Genomic DNA, 21,949 nt, shown 5'->3' with positions numbered 1-21,949 from the left:
CAAATACAGCGATCATGTATAATTTTATTTTATTATGAAGTATTCAAAAAGGCAATGTCACAATTTAAACGGAGGGGCTTCTCTAAATTGCATTGATGATTTAGTGGAAAATATTGGTAATATACTGAAGAATCAGTCACGAGAAAGTTGAATCTGGAAAAAAATGGGGTTGTCCACAATACAAACACAAACAACGAGACTCAGTTGAATAGCCTAAGTTTATTTACTTCATCCTGCTATTGTCACAAAGGCTCTTAATTCCCAAACTGTATTTTATTAATATTTACAACAGTGTTTCGTGATATAAAAAAAACTCTTTGATGAGGGTGTGCTAAAAGGCTTTATACGATAAATTCGGTTTGAGAGAATTATTGGATTACTCGTTTATTGTGTGTGTGCGCCCGCGCGCAATTGAAAGAGCTTGGCTAAGTGAAGCTCGTGCTGATAAAGAATCGTGGGCGTCGGCTGGTGTTTCGGGATTCGGGCTCGCTGCATCGTCTGCGAGCTCCCTCCTTTTCCCTGCGTCTGCGAGCCAGGTCTTCCTCTAACACCTAGATACACACACACACACACACACACACACACACCTCATTGTAATTTCGTTTGGACAGAACCCTCATCAACATTTCTTTTCCCCTCAGTTTTCATGTGCTTCCCAATCCCCATCTTTTGCCTTTGTCTGCTACCTATTCTCTTATACCCCTGCATTCTCCCCTCACATCCGTCCCTCCCTCCCTCACTCCCACCCTCCCTTCTTCCCAGTGATGTAGTGCTGTGGCTGTGTAGTGGCGTGGAGCTTTTAAGAATGATGTAAAGTGTAATAACTGTGTACATGTAAAAAATTGGCAATAGTCCTACACTCCTGTTGCTTCCCTTCTTTCTGCTTCTCAGTCTCCCTTTCTGGCATTTACTCCCTCCTTTATATCCCTACCTCATTATTCTGTCCTTCGTTTTCTGCTCTCTCTCTCTCTCTCTCTCTCTCTCTCTCTCTCTCTCTCTCTCTCTCTCTCTCTCTCTCTCTCTCTCTCTCACTCACTCACTCACTCACTCACTCACTCACTCACCTCTTTCCTGCAAGCCAGTTTGTCTCTCCACTCATTCAGCTCCAGTGTGTGTTCATCCTCCAGCCCTCTGATCTTCTTCTTCTCTTGATCCACCAGCAGCTGTAGTTTCTCATTCTGACAGATAGAACACACACAGACATACACACACACACACATCAGATTTTCTACCGGGATTTTTTAAATTACATTTTTTTTCCCTCACTGTTTTTGAAGGACAGGACTCATATCTGTGTGCCTGGCTCATCAAAGCCCCACCCCCTCAGGGACGCGGGTGACAGTGACGGGCGGCAGAGTTGCACGTGCACGCCGTGAGGCAGGTAGGGGGGGGGTCACCTGTATCTGCTGCAGCTCCGCGACGTTGCCCTCGCACTGCTCCTGCAGCTCGCGCAGCTGCGCCTCCTGGGTCTGCTGCAGGGTCTGCCTCTCCTGCTTCTGCCGGGACTCTTCCTCCGACACGAGCTGAGGGCGGGAAGGGGCGAGCGCCAGGTCACAACGCGTCGGGGATATGGACAGGAGAGGCCCCGATCCTAAACTAGCGCTCACACTCTGAGACGCTTAAGAGCACAGGCCTAGGTCTCGTTTGAATTGATAAAATCATCCCAGAGTAGGATTTCTGACACCAGGATCAGTTTTAGCCTTTCCGCTCATGTTTTAGCTTAGAATAAGGGCAGGGAGATTTAGAGAGTACATTTTTGATTGTTATATTGGCGGGATCACTTCTGTTACTGTTTGTGCAGTTGACTGCCAAAACAAAGGAACCACAACTGTAAGCATGCCGGGATGCCAGTACCTGCACACACACACACACACACACACACACACACACAACTCATTGTAATTTCTTTTGGACGGAATCCTCATCGTCATTTCTTTTCCCCTCAGGTTTTTCCTTTCAATAATTTGAGCGTTTCCTTCATTTTTTTGCAGTTCGCCCACATCCCTGATCACGTTGCTAGCCTGGCGCTGACCTGCGTGAGGCTCTGTCTCTGCTCGGGGCCCGACAGGCGCCGGGCCCTCAGGTCCAGCTTGCACTGGGCCAGCCGGGCCTTGGCCTCGGCCCTCTGGGTGCGCTGCAGCTGGGCCCGCTCCTGCAGGTGCAGGGAGCGCTGCTCCTCCAGCAGGGCCTGGTGGAACCGGGAGGCCCTCTCCTTGTCCTGGAGGAGGAGGGGGAGAGGAGGCAGGGTTAGGTAGGAGGGGGAGAAGAGGCAAGGGTTAGGTAGGCGGGGGAGAGGAGGCAAGGTTAGGTAGGAAGGGGAGAGGAGGGGGAGAGGAGGCAGTGTTAGGTAGGAGGGGGAGAGGAGGCAGTGTTAGGTAGGAGGGGGAGAGGAGGCAGGGTTAGGCAGGTGGGGAGAGGAGGCAAGGTTAGGTAGGAAGGGGAGAGGAGGGGGAGAGGAGGCAGTGTTAGGTAGGAGGGGGAGAGGAGGCAGTGTTAGGTAGGAGGGGGAGAGGAGGCAGGGTTAGGTAGGTGGGGTAGAGGAGGGGGAGAGGAGGCAGTGTTAGGTAGGAGGGGGAGAGGAGGCAAGGGTTAGGTAGGAGGGGAGAGGAGGCAGTGTTAGGTAGGTGGGGTAGAGGAGGCAAGGGTTAGGTAGGAGGGGGAGAGGAGGCAGGGTTGGGTATAGCTCAGTAGGTAAGAGCGCTTGTCTGGCAGTCGGAGGGTTGCCGATTTGATCCCCCACCCTGGGCGTGTCGAAGTATCCCTGAGCAAGACGCCTAACCCCTAGTTGCTCCCAACGAGCTGATTGCATGGCAGCTGAGGTGTGTGAGTGTGTGTGTGAATAGGCGAATGAGAGGCATCGGTTGTAAAGTGCTTTGGATAAAAGCGCTATATAAATGCAGTCCATTTACCATTTACCAGGTGGGAGGGGCGGGGGTCAGGGGGGCGCTGGGTTCAGGCAAAGAGGGAGGTGTGATTAAGGAGGGGCGGGGGTTAGTGATATAGGGGTGGGGGTTAGTGATATAGGGGTGGGGCTTAGTGATATAGGGATGGGGGTTAGTGATATAGGGGTGTGGTTAGTGATATAGGGCCGGGGTTAGTGATATAGGGGTGGGGTTAGTGAGAGATGCAGCTCTCCAGGACACTCCAGACTTGTACAGAGATAAGACCTGAAACAGCAAGTCTCAATTGCCCCAAGGATGTGGAGCGGAGCGGAGAGCGAGGAGGGGCGAAGGGGGAAAACAGATACTCACATACAAACGATATTGTCTGTTTCACAAACATGATAATCTAGAGACTAGATATCCAACAGCGTGCTCCTAGACTTTTCAACCTAGGAGCACATTCCGCGTTCCGTGGAAAAAATGTTAGTGTAGAGCCCTGACAGCTGCATGGCAGTGGTAGGGTGAGTTCTTTAGGGGGTATAAGAGGTACAAGGGTGTAGGTGGGGCAGGTGATGTATAGGTGCAGACATTGACAATTATTGAATTTAATAATGGTCATGTGGTGTATTGCCTTTCTTTTCATCTTTTAAAAAAAAATTATACCTGATGCGGTAGCAATCATACTTCAACTTCAGAGGCCACGTGAAATGCCACTGTTATCTGCTGGACGTCCATAAGTGGCTGTCTTATCAACACCCAATATATAACAGTGGTGACATTTTTTTTTTTTTCCACGGAAGCATTTCACACTGCCACTGAAGTCTGGATGTTTTTAGTACCGCATCTGAAAGAAAGGCCACGTGGTGGCGATGATCGTCACGGCGATCGATAACAGCCGCTGCCGTGCGTCGCTCAGACCTGGCGCCTTGCTCACCTTGTTGTGCCTCTTGATGAGCTGCTGTCTCTGCAGTGAGTACTGCTCCTTCACCTGCTGCTTAAACAGGTGGTACTTCTCCTGCAGGTGGCGCTGCTCCAGCTCCCAGATGACGGATTCACGGGCTAAAGGGTGGGGATGGGAGTTTTGGGAACGAGGCCAAGTGGTAATTCATCCAGCACTTAAAGCTGATTACTCATGGCTGTGGCTGTTTAGCATTGGCAGGCACTCAATGAACCTGAATCATCTCTCCTGATGGATTACAGTGGACGAATAATTTCCATTTGAAATTTCGCTAATCACTAACCTCTCCCTCTTCCCTGTCTTTCTACTTGTGTTGTATTCTGGATGTAGTATTCTGCATTCTGTCCTACTTCAGTGATGTTCATTCTGTTATGCGTGTGGATGCAGGTATGTGTTTGAGAGAGAGAGAGAGAGCATAGGCGTGTGCGTGTGTGTGTATGAATGAGTGTGAGTACAGGGATGTGCGTGTGTGTGTGTGCGTGCGTGTGCATGTGTGTGTATGTATGAATGAGTGTGAGTACAGTGTGTGTGTGTGTGTGTGTGTGTGTGTATGAATGAGTGTGAGTACAGTGTGTGTGTGTGTGTGTGTGTGTGTGTATGTATGAATGAGTGTGAGTACAGTGTGTGTGTGTGTGTGTGTGTGCGTGCGTGTGCATGTGTGTGTATGTATGAATGAGTGTGAGTACAGTGTGTGTGTGTGTGTGCGTGCGTGTGCATGTGTGTGTATGTATGAATGAGTGTGAGTACAGTGTGTGCGTGCGTGCGTGCGTGCATGTGTGTGTATGTATGTGTGAGTACAGTGTGTGTGTGCATGTGTGTGTATGTATGAATGAGTGTGAGTACAGTGTGTGTGTGTGTGTGTGTATGTATGAATGAGTGTGAGTACAGTGTGTGTGTGCGTGCGTGTGTGCGTGTGTGCGTGCGTGCGTGTTTGCATACCCCTCTTGAGTTGCTGTGATTTGGCTGTGATCTCCCACTCCATGGAGGCCACCTTCCTCTTGTGATCCTGCACACCTCTCTGCAGACCCTCATTCAGCTCCTGCTGCTGCTTCTGCATGAACCGCTGCTCCTGAGACAGACGGACAGACGGACAGGGATATGTTATGTGCATTTTTGGCTGGACCGCAACAGCGGGGCCAGCCCTACAAACGCGAATGTCTGTGACTGAGTGACTGAGTGATGAAGTTACACCATTGGTCGGCCGACTTATGAAGTTACACCATCGGTCGGCTGGATGGAGTGTGTTAGGGTCCAGCCATATACTAGGTTTTGACCTGGTCTTGTTCTTAGCAGCAGAGACCAAAGGTTGAACACACAGTGTCATCTCCGTGGGCCTCGGCTGTGAAGCCTGATTAGCCCCAGCTGTTCAGTAGCGAGGTTTGGTTGGGCTCGGCAGGGGTGTGGTGGGGGGTGAACGGACAAGGCGTGGAGGGCTCCAGGTTTTGGGTGATGCGGAGGAAGGCACGTTGGGCTGTTGTAAGGCGAGGCGGGGCGGGGCGGGGCGGGGCAGGGCGTGGCTCACCTCCCGGGGATCGGCTCTGAGTGCCGCCCCCCTGCGGCTCAGCTCCCGCTCCTGCTGGGCCTTCAGCCTGTGGGCCTCCTCCCTCAGCCGCACCGTGTGCTCCGCCTCCATCTTATCGCTCTGCTGCCGGTACTGCCGCTCCACCCGCTCCAGCTCCCCGTCGTAGTACTTCTTCTTACTCTGGCGGAGGAGGAGGAGGCGGGGAGGAACGGGGAGGAGGAGGAAGGGGAGGAGAAGGAGGACAGGAACAGGGAGAGGAGGAGATGAGGAGGAACAGGGAGGAGGAGGAAGGGGAGGAGGAGGAGGACAGGAACAGGGAGAGGAGGAGATGAGGAGGAACAGGGAGGAGGAGGAAGGGGAGGAGGAGGAGGACAGGAACAGGGAGAGTAGGAGACGAGGAGGAACGGGGAGGAGGAGGAGGACAGGAACAGGGAGAGGAGGAGATGAGGAGGAACAGGGGGAGGAGGAGGGCAGGAACAGGGAGAGGGGAAGATGATGAGGAATGAGGAGGAGGAGGACAGGAACAGGGAGAGGAGGAGACGATGAGGAACGAGGAGGAGGAGGACAGAAACAGGGAGAGGAGGAGATGAAGAGGAACAGGGAGAGGAGGAAGGGGAGGAGGAGGACAGGAAAAGGGGAGAGTAGGAGACGAGGAAGAACGAGGAGGAGGAGGACAGGAACAGGGAGAGGAGGAAGGGGAGGAGAACAAAGGGAGGAGGGGGAGATATGGTGGAGCAGGGGCAGGATGAAGAGGTGGAGAGGAGGAACAGGGTGAAGAAGAAGATAAGGGGTGGAGGAGAGGACAAGAGGTTGAGGCAAAGGAGGAGAGTCAAGAAAGGAGGGGGGGAAAGGTGGAGATGAAGAGGAGTAGAAGTGAAGGGTCCATGACATTGGATGCACCCGTCCCCCCCCCCCTCGTATGTGTCGGGTCATTAGATAGTGTTTGGGGTGTACCTCACGGTTCAAGAATCTTCCAGTGGGACTGTTATATATCTTATCGTCCTGCAAGTAGCTCATGTACATTTAATCCGAACCACGGCCACTTAAGTAAGAATCCAAACCAATATGAGAGAACATATTAGACCATATTCTGGCCTCTTTCCAATGTCTTTCCGTTGGTTCAAGTATTTTTAAAAGGATTAATGGTTAGCTGGCCAGACCCCTGAATACATCAAAGAGTGCTGATTTCCATATCCAAGTCTTTTTTTCACTATGGAGTCCAGTGTTGTGTAAAAAAACTGTGTTTTTCTAAAATTTGTGTCTAATCCTGTGTGGCCGGTGGCCCCGTAGGGCTATGCACAATTGTCGATTGCATTGCCCGAGGTATGGAAGGGTTCAGTAGGTGTTCTGTCAGTACAGTGGCTTGTGAAAATGGGGCTTGCCAATCATATATAGAGACTGAATTAAAAACATTACAATTAAAAAACAATTAAAATTGTAATTCGTAACACATTATCAATGTCTTGGCTGCAAAAAATCAATTTAATGATGCTTTACTGAATAAAAGTATCAGAAAAATTTCTCAGTGATTCCAAACTTTTGAACGATAATGTATATTTTGTAGGTTTATGGTGCAAGCTGATGAAATACAAGTAAAAACTACATCTCCCAAAAATCTCCCCTCCATATGAATAATCAGTGATGGGGAATCTGTCAAACTCCTGGAGGACAGCGTTGGTCATATCAAATGGCTTCACTCACGGTCATCTCCTGCTCGATGTGCCGGAACATCTGCTCCCGCTGCTGCTGCAGGCGCTGCTCCAGCTGCGCATACTCCCTCTGCTCCTCCTTCTGCAGCAGCTTCAGCGCGTGCAGCTCCTGCCGTCTGCGCAGACGCATGTGCATGCGTGAGTACACATCTCGAAGCACAGGACTCATTATATATTATATATAAAATATACACATACATCACGTGCATTAGTCGAGACATTTCATTTACTTTTAGTGTTGTATCTTTCATGGTCAGTTAGTGACTTTTGTTTCCGGGGGACTGGTTTACCTGACGGACCGCATCTGCTCCTCCTTCCCGGCGCTGTCGCTGACGACTTTGGACGTGGTGACGCTCATCTCCCGGCCGTCCACCATGAACTTCCGCGTTCTTTTAACCGTCTTCCTGTTGTGGGTGATTTCCTGAGAAGAGATAGAGAGAGAGCAGAGAGATAAGCCAGTTAGACCCGGCAAGCCTCCTTTCTGGTTCTTCGGAACGGGGAATGGACGGTGACTCACTCCGTCAGGTCCTGGGACTCCTGGGACCAGATTCGCCCTGCTGGGTTTGTTCTCGCTAGTGGAGGGTTGGGGTTGGTCCTCTGCGGTTGGAGTACTGTTGGATCCTGAGCACGTCCCGTCCGGGAGGTCCTGGTCTGTCCGTTGTGAAATGGCAGCCGTGCTGCCGTTCACCACGCTCCTCTCCACCCCATCCGCTCGTTTCGCCCCCTCCTCCAATCCTCCCATCGCATCCCAGGTGAAGTTCACCCTCTTGGTGGATTTCCTGGCCCTGACACTTCCCTTCTCTTTGTTCTTCCTCTTCTTCTTGCCCTCCTCTGCCTCCTTCACTCCGTCTTTAGCGACCGTCTCCCCTGCCTCAGTTAGCCTGGCCTGCCCTTCCTCTGCTCTTTCTTCTCTGACCCTCTCGCACTCCCCCGGCTGTGCGTCTTTCTCTCCTCCCTCTTTGTCATTTCCTCCCTCCACAGAACCTCCGTCACCTGTGTCCGTTTTTCTGAGGACCACAGGTTTCCCCTCTTCCCCTTTTCTCTCTCCGTCCTGACTTTCCTCTGACCTCACATGCTCTTTTCTTTCTTCTTCTTTCCCTGCCTCTACCTCCTCTTCTTCCTTTCTTCCCTCCTCTGTCCCCTCATCTCTCTTGACCTCTCCTTGGATGTGTGATGGTCCCATCTCAGTCTTGCTTTCAGATGGCACGCCCTCCTCTTGTCCTGGGTCTTTACCCACCGCAGCTTCATGCCTGTTCTCCAATCCATCCCCTTCTGTACATGAGGCCGGTTCATTTGTGCTAGTTAGAACCACATCTTGTCCTCCCTCTTCTACAGTGCTATTGCTCATCTCCCTTGCTGCCTCTCCATCTACCTCTTTCTCCGCCACATTACTCCCTCCTACCTCCCCTTCTCCTTCTGCCACTCCTTCCTCTTGTGCTTCCTCTTCCAGCTTTCCTTCATCTGCTCCTGCATGTTCCCTTTCTCCGTCTTCCATCTCTTCTTGTCTTTCCTTCCCATCCTCAACAGGAGGGATATCCTTTCTTCCCCCATCCTCCTCAATTGTTTCTTCCTCTCGCTCCCCATCCCTAGCCCCCACAGCCTCCTCTTCCTCAGGCACTTGTTCTTTATCTTTCACTGCATCTCCATTTGCCTCCGCCGTGCCCACATGTTTTACAGCTCTTCCTACAGATAAATCGAGGCGGTCTGCCACTGAGGGACCTGGCTCCACCCCTTCTTCCTCCCGCATGCGATCCATCCTGGGCATTTCCAGACATAGGGCAGGGATCAGGGCACCCTGCAGTTGGAGTGCGGAGAGGCATACCTCCATAATCCGGAATGGAGGGGCCGCCATGGCAGCGGGCGGAATGGCGATGCGTCCAACAGCAGCAGGAACCGTATCAGTGGCCACCAGCGCCACCTGGCTTTCCTTCTCATTCTCCACTGAGCTCACAGTTACTCCTGATGTCAGAGTCTCAGAACTCTGGTTGGAAACTGGATGGGTGTCGGACATATCAGTCACAGCTTCACCGCCCATCTGGATCTCGGCTGGCTCAGGGTCCGGGTCGGAAGATTCCGGAGTTGACTCTTCAACCAAAATCACATTCACTGCCTGTCCTTGGAATCCAGCCTGGCCCAGCATTGCATCTCCTTCTGTCCCCTCTGTTTGAGCTCCTCCTTCTGTCCCCTCAGTTTGAGCTCCTCCTTCTGTACCCTCTGTTTCAGCTCCTCCTTCTGTCTCCTCTGTTTGAGCCCCTCCTTCTGTCTCCTCTGTTTGAGCTCCACCTTCTGTCTTCTCGATTTGAGCTCCGCCTTCTGTCTTCTCTGTTTGAGCTCCTCCTTCTGTCTTTTCTGTCTGAGCTCCTCCTTCTGTCTCCTCTGCTTGAGCTCCTCTTTCTGTCTTCTCTGTTTGAGCTCCTCCTTCTGGTCCCTCTGTTTGAGCTCCTCCTTCTGTCTCTTCTATTTGAACTCCTTGTGTCTCCTCCTTCTTGTCCAGAGTCTTGGCACCGTTCTCCTCTGGCACAGCAAGGGAGGCTTCAGCCTCTTCTACCTGGGCAGGGACAGGGCTCTCATTCTGCACCTCCTGGCCCCTCTCTGTCCCCTCCTCCCTCTCTTCTGAGCCTGCTGTCCCCTGTCCCTCCGCCCCCTCCCCAGACCCGTTCGCCAGGTCCTGACCCTTGGGTACCAGCGGGCTGTCCCCCCAGAAGCCGGATTTGCAGCGGCGGGAGGTGCTGCTGAGCAGGGACAGCAGGGTGCCTGGGACGGACAGACGCCTCGCCCGCTTCTGGGCCTTATCCCTGCCGCGGGACGCCCTCCTGTTCACCTTGGCCCCCCCGCCCTCTCCGTCTGGCTTGGTGGGACATTTAGGGTCACCTTCGGTGTGGTCTGGGTTGAGCTCTGTGGTGGCCGGTGTCTCCTGCGGGCTTTGGGGCTCTGGAACCAGACCCCCGTCTTGCGTTGTGTCTCCTGATGGGACGTCAGTTGCCCCCTTCTCAGGATCCAGGGATATTTCTTCAGCCAGGGACCGAGGAAGGTCTGATAATGACTGCAGGAAGGAAAGGAAGAGAAATGGAAAGACCAAGGGAGAGAGAGAAATTAAGTGAAAGAGAGAGGCTGTATTACATTTGCGTGTTCATTTGCGTGTGCTTTTCATTGGAACCATACTTGACTAAAGTCGCTCGTATCCTCTTGGTGGGAAAACCAACGCTTACCCAATGAGCGAGATGGAGGCTGCGTACAGCACAGCCCCATTCATGTCCCCTTACCTCCGCCTCTATCTCTTCAGTGACTTCGGCCTTGGCCTCGGCGATGAGCTCCTTCAGGGCCCTCCCGTCCCGCCCCGCGCAGGGGAAGGGGTGCGCAAGGAGCTGCTGGGTCCCCCAGCGGGTTTCGGGGTTCTTCTGCAGCGCCCTGCGCAGGAAGTCCTGGAAATGGGACGACCTGCAACGCACGACAGGCCCGGCCAGGCCAGGCCAGTCACGCCCTGCACCCTTCTACCACGCTCTGCATTTGCCGTATCTCAACCAGGAGCTCATCTCATCTCTTTTAGAAACATCTTCTAATTCTTTTGAATTGCGAAGTTCAATGGCAATAAATCAACATATTTTCAAAATCAACATTCTTTTAGAACATTGTTATCTTTAGTTCTGTGGGTTTTTTAAATTAAAAAAAAAGATTTTTAGGACTGTGTGTAATGGTGTAATAGCTTTTTGTTTTGAATATTTATACGGTGAAGACTTTGTTCGTGCATACTGTTCTACAGTTTTAATATTTCAAAAGCACTTTAATCTCACGGACCCTGGGGGAAAATGGCAGTTGTACATGTGAAAGCTGAGAGTGATGTGCAAATAAATTCATACTCGCGATTTATTGAAAATTAAGGGTAATACTCCATGAAATTTGGGGTACTGTTTGGGATACTGACCAGAGGCGGGGGTTTGCGAGGGTTGGGGGCGGTGATTTGGTGATCTTCAGCAGGACTCTCATGGGATTGAGGTTGTGGTGCGGGGGCTCCATCTCAGCCGCCTCCAGGAGGGTGATGCCCAAGGACCAGATGTCTGCTTTACAGCTGTAGGGATTGTCCTTGGACGTCTCGCATAGGATCACTTCTGGGGCCATCCTGCAAGACACACACACACACACACACACACACACACACACACACACCATGTATATACACATACACAAACATATGCACACGTATGCATACACACACCACACCCATGCACAAACACAGATGCACAAATGCATACATGGGTACATGCAACATGCACATGCACACGTGCACACAAAAATCAAGGGAATCTCTTAACAGTAGAAGTAGCAAAAATAAAAACTGATTTATTAATACATTCTAATAGAATGTAATAGAAAGTTTGAGCGGGCGGAAGAGGCTAATGGAGACAGGTTTTTTTGCACAATAGATTGGATGTTTGAAAAAACGTCTGTCACAGAGACTGGAAAGAGGACGGGAGGTTTTGGGATCACATGCCTGACAGTTTAATGCCCTTCTGTCTTCTGCGCGTGTAATGTACTCAGAGTCCGTGTTGGGCACTGCAGGGCATTCTGTCAGAAAGCGTAACAGGGGGTTCCAGGAAACCGTTTCCCAGGGGAGCCCTCCTGCTACGGAACACACTGTTCTCTTCATTCCCTCTTTGTTCTTTAAGGGCCTTCTAACAGCGCCTCTGATGAAGTGTCAGCCATTCTCCTCTTTCTAATGTGTGCGCCGCTGCACTTTCTCCTCTTTCAGAGTGCATTAAAATGGAGGCAACGGAAACGGCCTTCTCATTCTGCAGCCACTTCGGTGCAGTCATGTAACCTGATGGAACATACTTAGCGCGCGTCAGTGGAGGCTATGATTTACTGTTCTGCTGAGTTTGGAGCCTTCCGTGTGGCACCAGAGGTTGAATCCCCCTCTGTAGTCCACTGCCCATTTCCGCCCATTGGCCATTAGATTAGCCACCGGTGTGAGTCGGAACGGTGGCACTGACCAGTAAGGCGTTCCGATGAAGGTGGCCCGTCTCTGCAGGGTGCTCTCGTTCTTTGCAGACACTCCAAAGTCCGCTGAGGGAGAGCGAGCGCGAGAGAGAAAGAATGAATGAGTCTCGGAACGAGAGTGAGAGGAAAAGTGGAAAAGGAGAGGGACTTGCCATTTAAGGTATGATGCGAACGGGATAAGGAACTTTGATAAATATATAAAGGGTAGAAGTGTAGTTGTATACATTGCAATGAGATGATACAGTTGTGGATATAGACAGTATGGTTGTACACACTGCAGTGAGAGGGAAAGAGTCAGTGCAGTTGTACATTACAGTGAGAGAAGTATAGAGATAGTATGGTTGTACACTACAGTGAGAGAAGTATAGACAGTATGGTTGTACACACTGCAGTGGGAGAGAAACAGAAGCAGTACACAGTTGCACACACTGCAGTGAGACAGACATAGAGACAGCACAGTTGTGACACCGAGAGAGGGGAGAGTGAGAGTCGAAGAGGCAGAACAGACCCAGTTTGACCTGGCCCTCCAAGGTGAGCAGTATGTTTCCAGCCTTCAGGTCTCTGTGGATGATGTGGTGCTGGTGCAGGTAGGACAGAGCCTGCAGCGTCTGGCAGCACACCTCGCTGATCTGCTGCTCTGAGAGGCCCCTCTCCAGCTCTGCATGATACACATGCACGCACACACACACACGCACACGCACGCACACACACATGCGCACACGCACACACGCACACACACGCACACACACACGCGCACGCACGCACGCACACACGCACGCACGCACACACACACACACACATGCGCACACGCACACACACACGCATGCACACGCACGCACGCGCACACACACGCACATGCACACACACACACGCACACACACACACATGCACACACAGGCATAGGCATGCACATATGCACACAGGCATACACACAGACAGGCACATGCACACACATACACACACATGCAGATGCACACATACATTATTCCCTCTCTCAGAAAAACTGCAGCTTAGTCATATTTCAGTTGTGCCTCTGACAACCAATCAGCCTCCGTTGGCAGCCAATCTGAGTCAGCCTTAATGAATAGCATAGTGTGACATCTGACCAGTGCATCACCATTCCTGGCAGTACAGTCACTGTGACCGTCGAACGTGATTTACTGCTCCGGCTTGGCACAGGGAACTGAAAAGTGATTGGACGACATGAGGAGAATCGATCCAATGTACAAAGACCCCCGGCGCGCTTGCATGACTCCAGCCTGTCTCTGCTCTCTAATGGCAGACACGCCCACATCGGTGTTACCACGGCCCAGGAAAGCAGCCGTTAAACCGCACCGCTAGCTCACATACGCTTGACAAAAGAGAGGAAAATCCATTAACGTCCAGAGGCACTGTTCTCCGAACCAGTTCTGGAAAAGCCACAAATATTTGAGTCAACAACAATAAAAACCAACCAAAACCCACTGGATAACCAATCACTCTAAAGAGCTAAAAGAACAACAACAAAAACTCAAATGTGGAAAAGCATGCGGCCCTGACAGCATTAAAACAGAAATGCTTAAACGTAGTAACTGAACTGTGTTCCAAGACCACAGTCTTAAGAAACAATTAAAATGCTTCCTCACAAGGAATCTCCCCTATACACACACGAGTCCAGTCATATGTCATAGTCTGCTCACATCACATTGTGACACAGCAACAGTAACACAACAACAATGACTATAACGTGCATCCAGGACAATACAATAAAGTGCAACAATAAGCGCTTATAAGTCTATGCAACAATAACTCCCTCTCTCTTGCTCCCTCCACAGTTTCTCCTGTCCAAAGTACAGGCTGTGCCCGAACACTTTTCCCCTCAAAGCCAAGTCACGGGATGTACCGAAACATTTAATCACGCAGCTCACCCAGCATGATATCATCAAGGGCACCTCCGGGACAGAACTCGATCAGGATCTGAGGGGGGTGGGGTGGGGGGTGGGGGGTGGGGGGGATTGGGGGGGGAGAGAGAAAATCATGCAGGCATTGCCATTTATAGTGTGCTGTTGGCAAGGGACTGAAGCCAATCAGGTGATGAGGGGATAATTAGATGGACACACGTAGAGGAGAGGCATGTTTGTGGGAATTTATGCTGGTCACGTGGTTCATACACCTACCGGGAATGCCGTGGAATCTTTAAAGGTGCAGTATGTACGTTTTTTTGTAACACTTTTGTTCATATTGGATTCAATTTCCTTCACATTGTGACAGCTATGAATAAATTATAAGCTTTAAGAAAAAAAGTCCAGTCGCTCTGACTCCTCCAGGCTCTGAAATCAGCCACTAGAAATTCCACCGAGCCTGAATCTTAACAACCAATCAGGACAGCTCTCAGACTGTCAGTCATGTTGCGAGTTTACCTACAGCGCTGTTAGAGTAGGCCAGAGCCAGCTCTGGAGTAGGCTACACCGTTGAGAGCAGAGGTGAGATACGGTAGAGTTAGTGCTAATCTAGTTGCCGAGAAAACAAAACAAGAATGGCTAATAAAAATCCACAAAAATTACCAGTGCCGTTGACTATGACGGTGTATACTGATTTAAAATTAATTTTTAAAAAAAACAAGAAAAGAAGGGCTGTCGAAGAAAATGTCATGACCAAAAAAGGGATTGAACTGAGCGAGAGACAAGACTTTGAAAAAGAGAATTGGTTCGGCTTTTCAGCGTGAGCTACATGGACTTTACGGGCTTCAAAAGTGACGCTGAGCTTGCAGTATTTCTGCTGGACAGGTAATTATCTTGCTTTTTCTATTTATGTTAGAATTTGTTATCGCCTCGAACTGTGTAGCTGACATAGCTGGAAAATGTTAGTTAGCTGATGTATTTAGCACACTGTTTACATTATAGCTATGCTGTTCATCAGGTGTTATCCTGTAGCTAGCTAGCTAGCTATGTTATCTGTGATGTTCAAGTTAAAAAAAAAAAAAAAACACACACACTCCAGTTCCAGATGGGTTTATTTGACCGACGTTTCACCCGTAACTTCGTCTGAGTCTCATACAAGCAAAAACGCTGGTGTCTGCATTAATTGACTCTCGTCATCCCATAGCTGTAAATAAAAACGATATTCTAGGCTCAGTGTTTATGTGCAATATGATGACGTTATGCGCTCTATTTCCCAACTGTGGATGAGGCCTGGTGCGCTGTATTGTCCCTAATTTACTTTTCGACGGTCGTGTTCTCTCCAGTACTCCGATGTCAGACAGCACCAATTAACTACATACAGTTCAGTGGGCAACACGTAGCCTACTTGGTGTGTTTAAAGGGCGGGCCTTTGGCTGGAGTGGGTGGGAGGTGGTAGAACGTTATTTAAAAAAAAAAAAAATCTAGCTCTCTCTCTCGCTCGTTTCTTCAAATTTGCATACTGCACCTCTAATGACAGTGAGCCAGGATTTTGGTTCAATATTGCACCCTGTATAGCGCAAAACCCCGCATCGCAATGCTGGGCCATTGCGGTTTTATTTGGCACTGAGGGAAGTGTTCCCCCTACTGAACCATAAACAGGGTACAGCGTGGCAATAAACTGTAATGCAGTGCTCCTTAATGTAATGTAGAAGCAGAGTGGATGGAAGGAACACACTTAGCTGATTGTCTGGAGAGTATAAATAACCTGTGGCTGTTCTGCTGCTTAATGGAGGCTCGAGCGCGTCTCTGTAGTGTCTCACCCACAACCATCCTTCAAAGAAGATGGCGTCCAGCAGGGTCACTATGTTGCCATGGCGGCAGGCCGCCAGTATGTCGATCTCGGTGATGTAATCTTCCAGCTGCTCCTCGCTCCGCACCTCTATGACCTTAGCCGCGGCCAAGGCTCCTGTCGCCCGATTGCGTGCCTGATCGCAAAGTCAAAGGCAAACACAAATGCAAGTGTAAATACAGGTGCCTGTGCAAATACAGGTTAGGACCAACCTGACAATCGGGCGCCTTTTGGACCACCGCCTTGTGAGTCCCACCTGCATTTTGCAAATGGAACTGACAGGGGCCCGCTAGCAGCAAGACCACTCATCTGTTATTTTGTAATCTTTTATTATTATTAATAATAATAATAATAATAATAATAATAATAATAACAACAATAATAATCATAATAATAATAATAATAATACACTATTTATATAGCACCTTTCATATCATAAAATGCAGCTTAAAGTGCTTTACAAGAGAAACAATAGAAATCAGTACCACAGGTATTAAGATAAGATAAAAATAGTAATAAAATAAATTGATAATGATAATAGCAGAAATGAAGTAAATAAAAAATAAAAATAAATAAATAATAAAGAAAAAAATAATACTAATGAAAATAAAATTAATAAAATAATAGTAATAAAATAAATTGATAATGATAAAAACAATCCTAAGATATAAAAAGCATAAAACAAGTATAAGAAATATAAAAGAAATATAAAATAATAACAATGGTGTTAAAATAAAGAGGTGAAATTAATTGAAAGCAAGATCATAAAAATGGGTTTCGAGCTGTTTTTGACAGTTGATCCTCATTTCAGCTGCTTCCCTTCAGATGTCCGCTAGCAGACCACTATAGTAGGCTTGGAAAACAGTCGCATGCTAACAGCTGTACCAACCATGGCAGTTAGAGGGCGCTGTACACTTGCTGGCTGAGAACAAGACAGCATTTGGTACAGATACCTACTTGAAGAATTTTAAATCGAGCGCTCTATGATTAATATGTTGCCACATATGTACTAAATTATGCTGTAGTATAACTGGCCTTATTGGACATGTTGGGGTGAACTTGTATATATAAAATGTTTTGGGGTCTGTCCATGCTGTTAGCACGTAGGTAAATTAACTTGGGGATGTCTGTAAAATGTAAAGTGTAGCCATTCCTAGCTTGTTTATCTCAGTTCTGATTTTATTTTTGATTTTATCTGTAACCAAAACTCTTCAGAAGTTCTGCTTTCTCCTTTCTGAATCTGTTGCCCTGCGCATCCCTGGTATGACTGCAGACGCTGTGACACCTCAGGTCAGGGGGGACTCGAGGAATCGCGGGAGGGGGGAGGGTGGAACACAAAGCGAGGATGCAGGCCTGCTGGGCCATGTGGTTTACCACCCAGACCCACAGAGCAGAGAAAGAGGAAGAGCACTCGGGATAGGCTACCACCTTCACACCGTCAGTGTTGTGCTAGCCCTGGGTTGCTCTGGTAACATCGGAATGCCTCTCATAAGTGACTCTGGCGGTTTGAGGACCGAGCAGGGTTGGAGTTGGGGGGGGGGAGGGGGGTGAAGGAGAGAGGGGGGGTCTATGCTCAGAGTCTAGGTTTAGAAAAACAGACGAAGGAAGGGGGCGTCAGAGCATCGAACAGGAAGCAATCTTTCTGCAAGCATGCCTTTCACAGGAAGCCACCGAGAAACCGCAGCGGGCCCCGCGGTATGTCGTCACCTAGGAAACGGTGTAGTTTTACTTAATTGTTTGTTTCGAACTCCAGCTGCAGTAACAAGACGCCGGCGCCTACAGCTACCATCCTACGGAGCATCACCTGGCAGTCCGAACTGGTTATCTGCATTTCTGTACTGCAGCTATACTGCTGATTAATCAACAGAAATGAACATGCTCAATGGCAGCCGAACACTAATAACCTGATGATAAATCTGCACATGTGGGTTAGGGCCACACAGCACAAATAGTTTTTACGCTAGTCTCATCTATTTGAAATGGCCTTTGTTCGCTTTGACACTGGACTTCTCAGTATTTCTCTGTGCTGTCCCTCTTGCAAGGATCACATTCTTACAACATCCCAGTAAAATCTTCAGTATTAATTCAGCATCAACAGAGTTCACGCGAGTCAACACTAGGTTAAATGTCACCTCTGACAGTTTAAAATGTACTCCTGCTGTGTGACTCTGTTGTGATTGGAAGCTGGTTCTTGGGCTCCTGCTTTGTCCTGGTGGGGGTACTGCTGGCCCGTTATATCAGATATATCAGAGTTTAGGGCTTGGGCCTGGGGGACCCCTGTTTTAAAACTGAAGCTGTCGAAATGGAGCATTACATTTTTTTTAATTAAATTTGGAACCTGGTTGGTTTGTCATGTTGATGTAGTTTCAGTGGCCAGGTGTCAACAATTTGAGCAACATGGACGCCATTCATTTTACCTGTCAGTCTGTAATTACAGAAAACAGATTGATTGATTGATTGATTGATTGATTGATTTACTTTATTTTTGGGTAAAAGAATACATGTATCATTGGATGCTGGTCCTGCCCAGAGAATGGCACATAATAGCATTAGGAACACTTATTTCCAATGTGGTCCTCGGTCTCAGGACAAAAACATCAAATTATATATAACGGGCAAAAAAAAAAGCAATTTAATTTCATAGTTTTAAAACCTTCCAGTAAAAAGAACATGCGTCAGAAGTGTAAATCAATGCCATACACAAGATCAATCAAACATGGCCGATTTCTCAGAAATCAAATAATGTTTAACTAGAGCAGGCCAAATCAGATATCGACCGCCGTACATATTCCTTCAGCTGCTTTTTATGCACATCTCTGCTCCAACTCTGTTTGACGTGCAAGGGAAGACTATTCCAGAGACAGATGCCGGGGTTAAACAAGTAGCCTAGTTCTTGCAGTACCGTCTGCCGATGGGATTCTGCAGAACGTAACACTTGCTCTTGCCTTGTAGTTGTGCTGATTATGAACCCAATCTCAGTGTGGGACTTCAGATATACTGGGGCATGGCCATTTATAAGGTCAAAGATGTTTAGCAGCGTCAACTGGTCAACTCTAGTCGTCTCTGATGGTAACAAACCAAACCAATTCATAGGCTCCTACGTGAGTCCTCTGAGGAGCATTTCATATGTATCTTATTATATTATTTTGTTTAACCTGCTTTCTATGTCTAAGCTTCTGGGCTAGGCCGTTAAACCAAGCCGCACATGCATAGTCAAAATGACATTAAATAAGGGTTGAAACTAATGATTTTTTAATTCCACTGCTAAGCGATATGCAGTTGCAATACAACAATCTGAGTATATTAGCTGATTTTTAGAAATGTTCCAGCAGCAGTCAGAGACGTTGATTCGGAGTCACCCTAAGATGTTACATTACATTACATTACAGGCATTTAGCAGACGCTCTTATCCAGAGCGACTTACACAACTTTTTACATTGTATCCATTTATACAGCTGGATATATACTGAAGCAATGTAGGTTAAGTACCTTGCTCAAGGGTACAACGGCAGTGTCCTTACCCGGGAATCGAACCTGCGACCTTTCGGTTACAAGCCCAGTTCCTTACCCACCCACTTGATTCAGTGGTATTTGCTGCCCAGTTTATACTCATTTTGTCCACCTGTAATCTACGCTTAGTGCCAAAAAAATATATAAAAACTTTGGTTTTTCCCCAAATCCAAGGATGGGCGGTTATGAACCGACCAGCTCTTCACGGAGTCGAACTCCCTGCTCAACGTGTCTTTAATATCGTCATGGCATCTCCCTGACGCGAGCGAAGCTGAGGCGTCTGCATGGAGGAGGCGTTCACGCTTCACTGCTGCTTTTTTCAAATCGAAACTGCGGGTTATTCTGTATGAAATCTCTCAATGTACGTTTCTCAAATTTTCCCTCCTTATTTGAATGTAAGCTTTCATCAACGGGATCTGCGTCTGCCGCGTGATCCGTGGACACGTACTCGCATGCTTCCACTCACAGTCTCCCAGGGAAGATTTTCTAAATTACGTTTTTCTAAAATGTGGACATAAATTGTCAGGTTTTATATCTTCAAAAAAATGAACGTGTAGAACTTCCACTACTGCAGGCTGTTTCCAAGACCCGAGGCAACAAAGAAAGCCAAAACAAACCGCCCACCTGTGACGCCCCCGGGCCAAGATGGAGGCCGGCCTTCCCCCTCACCTTGTAAACCTTGCCGAAGGCTCCGTCTCCCAGCTCCCCCAGGGTGTCCCAGCTGTCCCGCGGGTCCTCGTCCCTCCTCAGGTTCTCGTACTGCTTCACCCTCTTCTTCTCCGTGCCCAACCGGAAGATCCTCATCAGGAGGGACGCCATGGTAACCGGTCTCTCTTTCGCTGGACGGGCCGCGCCCCCTCCCCCCTCCCTCGCTCAACCTTCCCGGTTCCCAAACGGTCCCCCTTCCTCCCCCCCCCCCCCGCTCTCCTGCCCAAAATGTGGAAGTGGGGGCTTACTGCAGAGTCGCACACACGCGCACACACGCACACAAACACGGGTCACATGCACGTCCAGCGGCGCCACGCAGAAGGCTGAAAGACGAGGCAGGCAGGTTGTGTCCCTTCCGAGGAGCGCGTGTGACTGTCACCGCCTCAAACTCCACAGCGCACCTCTGCTTCCGGAAGCGTCTGCATTAAAACCACATCCTTTACAGAAAAATGGCACAAGTTTTCTGCCCCTGTTTCTAACACTCCGGTTTGGGTGGCTTTTTATTTTTTTACGACTCAAAGGTTGCACTGAGAGTTAGATTTTTTATTTTTTTTTGATGCTGTTGTCAGTGCTCGATAGAATTTGATCGAATTTGATATCTGTAAGGCACAATCGACATGAAGTGGAGTGTGTGGTGTGTGCGTGTGTGTGCGTACAAACTTGTATATATGTGTATGCGCACAAATGTGTGTGTCCTCGCTGATGATGTAGACTTAACTCTCATACAGGAAACACTGAGGCACAGTAGAGTTCAACAGCTCATAAACACTAGTAAAGGGAGGAGTTCAAATGGGGATGCCAGCGTAACACAAGGTAATACGAAAAACAACGGGGGAAAATTATTTGCATTCATTAGTTAGCAGTGAATGAAGTTTTAATCATCAAATGCCTCTGCTGCTGTGAGAGAAGAACCGCAGTGACTTTAGCCACCGATTTCACACCCTGAAACAGGGGTTCCCACACTTTTTCATGCCGAGGCCCCCCAAAATAGCATTAGCTTCTGGCCGGGGTCCTCCTTTTGCAAGATGTCTTTAAAAACTCATTGACAATACTATGGCAGGGGTAAAAACAAAAATAAAAAAAGACAACTTCTGAATATATTTCCTTACTTTTATTAATTAAATAATAATTTAATTTTTTTTATTAATTAAATAATAATACATTTGTATTTAAAATCTTTCCGATAAAATCATTCCGATAGATTCCATTATAAGCATTGTTTGTCAGTTTAGTTTAACAACATTATTGTTACGGTGTTGTGATGAATGATGTTTTGACTGGCAGGCAATTAGAAAGATGGGCAGGCATGGCAAATAAGATTTTGATATTATATATATATATAATTATAAATTATATTTTATAATAATAATAATAATAATAATTCAATTTTATTTTTTGTTAATTATTTTTTATTTTAGCATTTTCCCTCATTTTCCCTCCAATTTGCTGAGGCCCCCCTGGCGCTTCCTGGCGGGCCCCCACTTTGAAAACCACTGCCCTAAAATACACACACAGTCTCAGTGACTCTCACCTCAAGAGCAGACACCAAGAGCGACTAGACTTCACAGCGCATTAGTGGAGGAACAGGGGACATACGCTCACCGGTCACTTTATTAGGTACACCTTGCTAGTTCCGGGTGTGGTCTTCTGCTGCTGTAGCCCATCTGCTTCAAGTTTCGACATGTTGTGCGTTCGGAGATGCTCTTCTGCATACCTCGGTTGTAACGAGTGGTTATTTGAGTTACTGTTGACTTTCTATCAGCTCGAACCAGTCTGGCCATTCTCCTCTGACCTCTGCCAGCAACAAGAGAACGGCCGCTCACTGGATATTTTCTCTTTTTCGGACCATTCTCTGTAAACCCTAGAGGTGGTTGTGCGTGAAAATCCCAGTAGATCAGCAGTTTCTGAAATACTCAAACCAGCCCAGCCCGTCTGG

The 21,949-nt window shown here is 48.4% G+C and overlaps 1 protein-coding gene across 1 annotated transcript; it reads right to left on the bottom strand.

The window, feature by feature from the left end:
• Positions 1 to 12: 12 nt before the first annotated feature.
• Positions 13 to 20,419, bottom strand: LOC118212767 (serine/threonine-protein kinase 10-like). Its single transcript, XM_035391028.1, has 17 exons — positions 19,975 to 20,419; positions 15,767 to 15,931; positions 13,974 to 14,022; positions 12,575 to 12,724; positions 12,060 to 12,132; positions 10,994 to 11,188; positions 10,335 to 10,509; positions 7,589 to 10,114; positions 7,362 to 7,492; positions 7,064 to 7,187; positions 5,363 to 5,542; positions 4,780 to 4,909; positions 3,817 to 3,941; positions 2,033 to 2,218; positions 1,398 to 1,523; positions 1,065 to 1,178; positions 13 to 551 (listed from the first exon to the last, which is right to left on the bottom strand). Exons 1-17 carry the CDS (start codon positions 20,122 to 20,124, stop codon positions 426 to 428), a joined length of 4,725 nt encoding a protein of 1,574 aa, XP_035246919.1. The 5' UTR covers positions 20,125 to 20,419; the 3' UTR covers positions 13 to 425.
• Between the last annotated feature and the right edge of the window lie 1,530 nt (positions 20,420 to 21,949).

The sequence above is a fragment of the Anguilla anguilla genome, chromosome 14 (genome assembly GCF_013347855.1).
Source record: "Anguilla anguilla isolate fAngAng1 chromosome 14, fAngAng1.pri, whole genome shotgun sequence".
In the NCBI taxonomy this organism is placed as follows: Eukaryota; Metazoa; Chordata; class Actinopteri; order Anguilliformes; family Anguillidae; genus Anguilla; species Anguilla anguilla.
This window is presented reverse-complemented; position numbering and strand designations above follow the sequence as displayed.